At 37.2% G+C, this 10,281-nt stretch overlaps 1 protein-coding gene across 3 annotated transcripts in view; it reads left to right on the forward strand.

The window, feature by feature from the left end:
- PPP4R2 (protein phosphatase 4 regulatory subunit 2) overlaps positions 1-3,939 on the forward strand; it is a 55,736-nt gene extending 51,797 nt beyond the window's left edge. For all 3 annotated transcript variants that reach the window (XM_061197158.1, XM_061197157.1, XM_061197156.1), the window contains 3 exons: positions 234-377; positions 1,397-1,686; positions 1,947-3,939. In XM_061197158.1, the coding sequence (XP_061053141.1) occupies positions 234-377; positions 1,397-1,686; positions 1,947-2,251 (739 nt within the window). In that variant the 3' untranslated portion in view covers positions 2,252-3,939. The remainder of the gene's footprint in view (positions 1-233; positions 378-1,396; positions 1,687-1,946) is intronic.
- The last annotated feature ends 6,342 nt before the right edge of the window (positions 3,940-10,281 follow it).

Here is a 10,281-nt window from a genome sequence, read left to right on the forward strand (position 1 = left end):
TTCAAAGAGTTGCAGTTTCTTAATTTTGGGTAGGAAATTCAATATACTTTTTAAGAATTGGGAATTTTATGGCGGGTTAGGATATACCAAACAGAATTAGTTAATTTGGTAACCCATGGTTCTGAAAGTCAAAATTAAAGAAAATGTTTCTGTGATATGTTCATATAAACAAACCTTGGGAGGGATGACTTTTTACAAAAATGGGAAAATGATGTTCATTTATTTTACCGTAGGTCTAATATAAATGGACCTGGAACACCCAGGCCACTTAATCGACCAAAGGTTTCTTTGTCAGTCCCCATGACAACAAATGGCTTACCTGAGAGCACAGACAGCAAAGAGTCAAACTTAAAGCAAAATGAGGACAAAAATCACAGGTTTGTATGTGACTTATATTTAAAAGAAAACATGTTTTCCAAAAGAGGTAACATTTATTGATAGTTTTTCAGCCCTCATTATTTATTATTTACAATTTACTGTTGTTTTGAGGGGTAGAAAAGGTTTTAATGCAGTTAAAAGGGGCTGCAGCTTTTTGCAGCATTAGCACATGCTGACGATGGGCAGAGAAAAGACTTAAACTGCTAATTTGGGGAGATTTTATTTACAATAGGGTGTTAAGAAAGTGGTCATGATACATTTTTTTCTTCTTTTTGAAAGTTACTTGAAAAGAGAAGATATTTATAAATGAGTTGAAATTTTGTGAATCATTTCTCATTGTAGATGATACAAGGAAACCTTTTTATTTATATCCCATCTCAAATTTTGTACATCACATTAAGGGAAGGAAGACTGAATGAGTGAGAGGAATTAAAGAGTATTGGCCTGCCTGGACAAAAGGGTCTTATCAGAACTGATTTCTTAAATTGGTGATGATGCAGAAAGGTGTCTATGTTCTGACTTACTCAGGAATAATGAGCATCTTATCTACAGCTTACTCTCAAATGGTTCAGAAAATTACTAATGACAATAAGAATAAACAGAGATGGAGACAGGGTGATGGAGCAAATGCAGTGAGTTGCTAATTAAGGGGATCTGCTTTAGGGGGATATGATCGTTCTTTTTCTGTGAGTTTAAAAATATTTCACAATAAATTATTTAAGAAAAAAAAAAAGAGTATGTCCCTGTAGAAGACTTGTAGTTTTATTATAGGAGGACATTTAACTTACTGGAGAATTGAACAGAAAGGTCATGTAACTTATTGACAAGTTGCTAGTGGGAAATATTTATTAAACAGTTTAGGTGTCCTCGAAATTATTCTCTTGTGTTTTTCTTTGCCCAGATGTTATAATTTAACTTTGACACTGAAATACAGTTAAACATTATTAGACCTTAAAAATGAGAATGTAGACGATGAAGAAACAGTCTTATTAATGACACTTTAAAACAATATTTACAGTGACTCTTTGACATCTGAATCAGAAGGTTCCTCAGTGAGCCCTATAAAAAATAAACATCCAGATGAAGATACTGTGGAAGCTGAGGGGCATGAGGTAAAAAGACTCAGGTTTGACAAAGAAAGTGACGTCAGAGAGATGGCCAGTCAAACATCTTCCAGTGAAATTTCTTCAGTTATGGTAGAAGAAACAGAAGCTGCATCTTCATCTCAGAATAAAGACAAAGAAAGTAGTTGTACCAGGCAGCACTGTACAGAAGAGGATGAAGAAGAGGATGAAGAGGAAGAAGAAGGTATTTAGAGACCATCTGTAAAAGGGTGGAGTAAGGAGATCCTCAAATTCTTGTACTTCATTTTTGCGTGAAAGAATTTAACATAATGGAACTCCTTATAATGCTGATGTTGGGCTTTTCTCCCACCTGTATGTGTTCTATAGTTGCTGCTGAGTTTCAGGGATATGATTTGAACTGTAGAGTATCAGAATTCATGAAACTTAACTGTGGAGGTATTTTGAAAATCAAATTTAACTACAACAACATTTGCTTATTTTTAGAGTCTTTTATGACATCAAGAGAAATGATCCCAGAAAGAAAAAATCAAGAAAAAGAATCTGATGATGCCTTAACTGTGAATGAAGAGACTTCTGAGGAAAATAATCAAATGGAGGAATCTGATCTGACTCAAGTTGAGAGAGGTTTACATTCTGAAGGTAGTGAAAATACAGGCCCTGTAAGTAGTTCCAATTGCCATGAAACGGAAGAATTAATAGGATCCAATTCCAGTAAAACTGGAGAGATTCTCTCAGAATCATCCATGGAAGCCACAGAAGTCACAGATGAACCAATGGAACAAGACTAACTATTTAGAAATATTTAGATGCAGTATTTTACATACAGTTCTGGTTTTACACTGTATAAATCTTTTATGTAATAAAGTGGACCTTTAGTTTTACAAGAGAAGCAGGTTGTAAAATAAAGTACTTTATGGGATAAATCCTGAAAGAGTTGTACATGTAAGAACTGTGAATATCAGCTCCTCTGGGTCCTGCTTACCGCTGACTTTTTTTGGTCTGGTCAAATCAGTGGTTTGTGTATAGTTTTTTTTTTTTTTTTTTTTTTTATTTAGAGTTAAAAATTTTAAACTGGAAGATAATAATTATAATTTTGAAAACTTTTGGAGATTATCACATTTAGTTTATACATATGCAAGAAAGCTTTTTGTCTTGTCTCTTTCTGACAGCTCTAGCAGTTTTCATATTTTGGTCATAGTTTCAACATTTTAACATGTGAATTATAGGCTTTCATGTTGGTTTCCAGATTTTATTGTTTGACTATGTACTATGGAACTTTAAGTCATATATACATATATATATATTATTCTAAGGGGGGAAATGTTATATTTTTCTTTTTCTATAAGAGATGAATACAGTGGATACTTTTTCTATTGGTAATGATTGAGTTCACCTCTTTCAGAAGACAGTTTCTTTCTCTTCTGAGTAATTCAAATAAAATCTGGCCCTTGGGAAACCCTGGAAATCTTAAGTCTGTTGAAATACCAGGTTAAACACATTCCAAGAGATCTGTTCAAACTAAAATTCTTTTGTATACTTCTGAGGTGCCTGAGAAAAAGACTTCATTATTTATGAGAAAATGTGCTTTATCTTGGAAATTGTGTTCAAACATTAGCTTACTATTTTGTAGAATGAATGCTTATAAAGCTGACACGAGACCATCTCAGAAGAACCAGGCAGGTTCCTTTACCTTTTGCTTGCTTTTCTGAACAGTGTGAATACTACACATTTCTTTCTAAATTATTCTAGAGTATACAGATGTCAATGGTATGAAACACCACTGTACTGGAAGAATTAATATATTACTTTAGTAATGTACCGGAGCTAAATGACTGAAGCTTTAGGGGTACATAAAAACCACCGTAATTTGTATGACATTTTGAAGTGAATTAAATATTTTTGAACATGCTTCTTCGACAGCCAGTGTTATATTTTTCAGATCAACACAAAGCACAATGGTTATTCTAAACTCAATATTTTCAAATTCACATAATTTAAAGTCATGCAAGCTGCAATTTCCCTGTCTAAATTACTGGCTGCCAAATTTATACCTGTTTCTTCAGCTGTACCTTTTGATATTTAGAATTTTTAAATTTCTGTAAAGTAGATTTTGTAGAATGTAATGTGTTCACTGCCTTTGTGAAGCGGTATATAATTGTATAATTTCTGTGTGTAAACTGAATGCTTGGGCTTTCAATACAGTATTCATATAAAGCAATAAATATTAATGTTATGAAATATTTGAGTACATTTTTATCAAAATATATAGGAATCCCTTTTTTTAATTTCAGATACCTGAAGTACACAGATGAACTTATAAAACTGATGCAAACATTTTCTGACACTGTATCATATGCTCTGGGGTGATTTGGGCGGCAACCACAAGTTTTGCATTTTGCCTACTTCAGTTGCTATGACTAAAAATACCAAAATGAGTTGGCTCCGTTTATGTCTGTAGGATATTATACTACTGACTGACTTGACTGTCAGGTTTACAGTAGCTAGATGATATATTTGTGAATATGTCTCATAGTTGAAATAAAAACTGAGTATTGATTTACTTACTGTTATCCAAGAGGGGAAAAAAAAATCACACATTGTAAATTTTTTAAAAAAATTTTGCAGAAATGTTAAAATGAAGCAAATTTTAAATGTGACATTCATTTGTAGTGACCTCTTCTTTATTTTCTTGAGGGATATTTTGCCAGTGAGAGCAGATTTTAAACATTTTAAGTTTAGAAATTTTGAAATTTTCTTTAGAATATTTATGAAATTATTGTCAATAAACCTATTCTTTAAGATCCTGTGACCTTTTGATATTTTTTATTTTAATTGTGCCATGGACCACTTTTAAACTGATTTACTTTTGTTAAATATAAGTTGAAGATTTAGCATCATGACTTTGAGGTCTGTGGTTTTATTTGTAAACTTGCAATTGCTATTTTGGCAAGGGCAAATATATTTCTTTATTAAATAAAGTACAATAATGGTGAATGTACCAAAATGCCATCACTCAACTCTATGAGAGATCTGCATTTTAATCTATAGTTTAATAGTTTTAATATTTATTAGATATTCTTATGTTGATCATAGATCAAACTTGTTGCTGTTAATACAGATAGTTGTAGAATGCTCATGGAATATTTTCTTTAGGATAGGTGGAATACTTAGGTAGTTAAACTGGGAAACCTTGTTCAGCTGGTTTGAGATACGATGTCCGTTGGGAAGTAAATTTCCTCGAGTATATGCATAGGTGCACTTACACAGACTTTGCTTCATGGAAATGTCAGTTCTAAGAGTAACTGATTCAGATGTGTATTTTTAGAAGGCTAATTTTAGGCACATTTTCTTAACACACATCAGCAAAGTCATATTAAAAGATCTAAAGAATTAGGACCTTGGTGATTAAAATATTATTTTCTGTTTTGGCCTTGAGCAGATTGTTTACCTGTTAGACTCTAGACTCTGAACCCAACATGTAAAAAGAATTTGAAATGCTGATGAGGAGAGCAAGAATATACATGGAATACACTTTTAGCACTTTTCCCTTTTGAGACAGTGAAAACATTATCCCAGTACATTTTTTAAAATATATCTTTTCAGTTCTGAAAATGTTGGCGAACAGAAATGAGTAGTGGAAAATGTCATATTTTAAATGTTTGATTATCAGATAAATTTAATCCACTTAGGGTTTATTGTAACTACACCTTTCAAAAGTGTGGATGGAGCAATGAAATTGCCTGTCAGAGCTATAAAACCCTCTGGCTTGGAAAGGCATCCCAGAAACCCTGGGTAAGAAGGTGTGGCCTGTTAAAGCATGGAGGTTCAGAGTGTTTTGTTTTGCTGGTGTAGATAGGCATGTACTTATGCATTTTTGCATTTGTAAAGTCAGCAATTTTTCAAATAATGTAATTGTAATATACTAGTTTACTTATAAAGATATTTGGGGCAGAATCTAAAGCTACAATGTTTGATTATGAGAAATGTAACTTGTGGTAAGGACAAAAATGCAATTTGTAGAACCAAAGGAAATAAAAATTTTGGATAGTGTTTCACAATGTCTTCTGAACAGGAGTTTCTTAAATACATTGGTTTTGATCAGATGAAGCTTAGTTCTCTTGAGATTTGTGCTAATCATAAAATGGATGAATGCAAAAACACCTTGTAATTTCATATGGAATTATTATAATTAGGTTTATTGGATTATTGGCCTAGCAAGAATGCTAGTATGTATTGGTTAGAATACATCTAATATTTCACATTTTAAAAATAATTAGTACACTTTCTTCAGAATTTTCTTTTATTTCATCAACTTGGAGCCTAGATTACTTTGCCAAATAAATGTATTATTTTCATAATGCAATAAAATATAAACTAGAAGAATATCTTTATGTGTGGAATTACTTTATTTGCCATAATAGTTCACACTCCCTCCCTCCAATGCCCCCTTTTCTCTCACCTTAGGTAGGTTAAGATCCACAAGCATTTTCTGATCCATAGGGAGAGGAGCTGCATGACTTCATTACAGCTCTGTTGCTTAAGTGATAACAGGGTGTTTCCGCAGAGATGGTGCGTCTGAGTTGAATGGATGATTGTTCTTTGCTGGGCAACTCGTACCTGGTATGTGTAAAATCGAGATTTACCATGTAAAAATTTCTCTTGGCATAATTTGGCACTAGTTGTCATGCACAGATCTACACCATTTGTATTAGAATCATTTTAGAAATGGCAGTTTCAGACAACTACATGGTTAAAAGTGTAGAGTTGCCCTCAGTGGAGAGGGTGGATTCCATTTTCCGTTGTGGGTTCTCATTTCTTCATATGTATTACTGCACAGTAGGTGATAGTAAATGGTGACATCTGTGGCTCTCAACTCAGAAGATAGGAGTATTATCAGCATGTTTCTGAATTTAAATATTGAGTTTCATCTTCTCATATTTGATCTCTAACTTCTCCCCACTTTATTATTTACTAAATGCTATAGCTAGTATAGAGTTTTGGGTTACTGATACGAAGACTGATTCTTCTGTTGATTAGGAATAAGACGCATGATCTCTGACCACTTGCCCATCTAGAATGAAGAGTACACTACTGTCGTATTTTAACGGATTTTTTTTTTTTCCAGTGTAAAATTCAGCAGTTGAGTCTGGGGTCTTTGGATTTATTTGTACGCTTTCAGAGTTTTTCTTCCCAAAGGCAATGCATTTTTTTTTAACTAAAAATAATGACAAATACACAAAAATGCCAGTAATTTCCAGTGTCCTAGTCAGAAAACACCACTGGTTTACTGATTTTTATAATCTTGCAAGCTAGTCCTATGCTTGGCAAGTGGTAACAGTTGAAATTAAATGGGCTTTGTGGATACTGGCTACACAAACACTTGATTCCTGTGACTACTTTCTCCCTGCTTTAGAAGGGTTCCAAGTTCATCCCTGAAGCCTTTCATTGTTGCAAAGTTTGTGGATTTGGGAGCAGTACACGCCATTGGTTGTTCCTAAATCCAGGGGCAGATAGACTGAATCGCCAGAAAATGTGGATCCAAATGACAAACTTCTGTGACTGTGTGACCAGCTCCCCTGACCTATAGAAAGTCACCACACTACACCCTTGCCTGATAGGGGACGGGTGTTTCTGGAAGTGGTAAGTTGTGTCATTAAACTAGCGAAGTCCTGCTTTATTTATTTATTTATTTATTTATTTATTTATTTATTTATTTATTTTTGGCTGCGTTGGGTCTTCCTTGCTGCACGCGGGCTCTCTCTAGCTGCGGCGAGCGGGGGCCACTCTTCATTGCCATGTGCGGGCTCCTCACTACCGTGGCTTCTCTTGCTGCAGAGCACAGGCTCTAGGTGCACAGGCCTCAGTAGTTGTGGCACACGGGCTCAGTAGTTGAGGCTCGAGGGATCTAGAGCTCAGGCTCAGTAGATGTGGCACAGAGGCCTAGCTGCTCCGCGGCATGTGGGATCCTCCCGGACCAGGGCTCGAACCCGTGTACCCTGCATTGGCAGGCAGATTCTTAACCACTGCGCCACCAGGGAAGCCCCGCGAAGTCCTGCTTTAATGTGCTATAACGGGACTTGATAGTTGGTCAATAATGCTTCAAGAAATCTTGGCGGTTGAATAGGTTTGCAAGGCCTTTAATGGTGCCTATGTTTGCTGAGACTTTGAGGGGTAAATACATGGTTAGTATTTGGCCATCTTCATTTTGGATCATTGTTTTTCTTTCCATTGCTTGCAGTGCTACAGAATGGGAGGTTAAGCTTAATTGTCACCAACAGAATTCACATATGCATTTAGGAATGCACATAATCTCCCACTTTCAATCTGGGAACCTAAAATTCTTAGGTGGCAACTTGTATGAATTGCTGTGTATTTGGGGGGCTACAAGAGTAAACTCAGTCCATTCAGTCATGTTTGGAGAACAATAACTGCAAGTTTTTAGCAAAAGGCAGCTTGCGACTTGCACAGCACAGACATTAGTGCTGTTGTGGCAGTCTGGGAAGGCGTCTCAGATGAGGTGGGGTTCAGTTTGGCCTTGAGAGGTGAGCAGGACAACCAAGGAGGTAGCATGGTATAAATGGGCAGAGTACAGAGGCGTGGGTTAAGTCATAGCTTCAGAGTCCCCACCTGAGGTTCCTTGGGTAAGTTACAGTTTCCTCATTCGTAAAGGGGGGGAAATAACTGTATCTTCCTGGTAGGATTGTTGGGAGCATTCAAGGTAATTATGGGTATAAAGCTAGATCTAATCCAGGACCTGGCATTTCTTTTAAGGAGGAGAGTCATGGAGAGGGAGATACGGTTTGTCCCTGGGGAATACAACAATTTAGCTGGAATCAAAGTCGAGGTTTCAATCCTGGTCAGTACCTGGTAATAATGGCAAGCACCAACTGAGCACTGACTATGCTCTATGTATCCTTAGCACGTGTCATGCATTATCTCATTTAATCTTCCCATCAACCCTATGAGATGCTTAATATTATCTCATTTTACAGATGGGGTACTTGATGTAAAGAAAGGCAACTTGCCCTGGGACCCTTCGAACGTGGACGGTGTGAACTCCAAAGCCCAATGATTTTTACCTATTATGCTTAGGTGCTGTCTAGTCTTAGGAGACCTGTAGACTTAGTAGGGCAGCAGAGAGGAAGCCATTCCGGTATCTGAAGCTTCTCAGAGACACTCAGACCTGCCCAAGTTCAGGTACATCAAAAGGCTTCGTCAGTCACAAACCCAAGCGCTTGGTTTCACACTCCATGAACTTCACAATCTAGCTTCACATCTTTTTTTTATCACCCGTGTTTTTCCAGCTAGACATTTTGAGTATATCCTCTATTTTTTAAAATTTATTTTAAAAATTAGATAATGCATACCTGGCAAAAATTCAAATAGAGCAGAGCAGTATATACCAGACTGTTGTTGCCCTACTAGTGTTCCTTCCAAATCCCTCAGTTTTATCCTCCTCCTGAACCCCAAGGGAGGTGCCCTTACCAGCCGGGCTTAGTGCCTGACAGTCAAGGTCCTGGGGCAGATTCCCTGGGTTTCAGTCCCAACTCTGCCACTCGCTGGCTGTGTGACCTCTGACTGTAAGATGAGGAGGAGGTCCCAACCTCACGGGGCTGTTATGAGGACTAACCATTAGAAAAGAGTCTGGCATGTAGTAAGCGCTGCTTGCATATGAGTTCAAAAAAACAGCATCTTAAAGAAATTGTATCTTTCCAAAGATAACCTAATTCCATTGCAAACCACCGTGGTGGTCCCTACCTCTCCCCCGACTTCCCTTACCATAGTGAATGTACATTACACGCATTGAGATACCCTTGGCCTTTTTTCTTCCCTATATATTTTTGTGATACTTCTTTGACATCAGTACCTGGAAAGCTACCCCAGTCATTTTAATGGCTGCGTAGTATTTCAGTGGTAGATGAACCATAATTTATTTAACAACAGGCCTCCTTTAAGGGACCACATGATATTTTGACTTGTGGCCATTGTTTGCTCGGTGTGAGCAGTTTGACACTGGGACGTGTAAAATCAGCCCCTCCAACCCCCCTCTCCGGAAAAAAACAACAACTAAACAAGCCTTTGGATTTTAAGGAATCCTTAAAGAATTATTGTGTGTGAAATAGATGTCCTTGCCCCTGGGGAAGTGGTGGAGGGAAGGATGAATTATCTGTCAGGCAAACCACATACTATATTTCAAGCCATCTCAATTGTAAGATACACCGCTACTTTATGTAAAGTAAGAAAATAAGCCGCCCACAGAAGCATGAGACAGGCTGAGTGCTATTCCTGCACAGAGCTTTCGTGGGTCACAGCAGCCTCACCGTCTCCTGGCAAATTTTGCAGTTTGTCTGCCCTGCTGTGGCTTGTGATGGTCCTGCAATGAAACAAAACACAGCTTCACTTCTTTGTGGGTATTCTTTCTTTCTTAGACTCTGCAAAACTCTTGGTTGTTGCTTGGCAAGAAAATATGTAATTTCAGTCGTTTCCCCAATAACGAATACTTGCTTTTCTGATGTCAAAGATTTACTCCTTGCTGTTCTGTTTCTGTGACTTTCAGGACATGGTAACACATACACACACACACACACATATATTTTGGTTGGGGGACATGATAACTTGTGGTCTCAATGAGGGATCACAGCATAAGCCTTTTAAAGACGTTTCCAGTGGCGATTAATTCCGCCACACATGGTGCGCATCACTCGATTGGAGGGGCAGAGTATGAAGGGGGACAACCGCTTTGCACATGCCCTCACTGTGGCCACTGCCACGACTCCCGCCGGCCCTCCGTGATTGAGATGCATCCAGATTTCTGAGA

Source organism: Eubalaena glacialis, chromosome 7 (genome assembly GCF_028564815.1).
Source record: "Eubalaena glacialis isolate mEubGla1 chromosome 7, mEubGla1.1.hap2.+ XY, whole genome shotgun sequence".
Lineage (NCBI taxonomy): Eukaryota > Metazoa > Chordata > Mammalia > Artiodactyla > Balaenidae > Eubalaena > Eubalaena glacialis.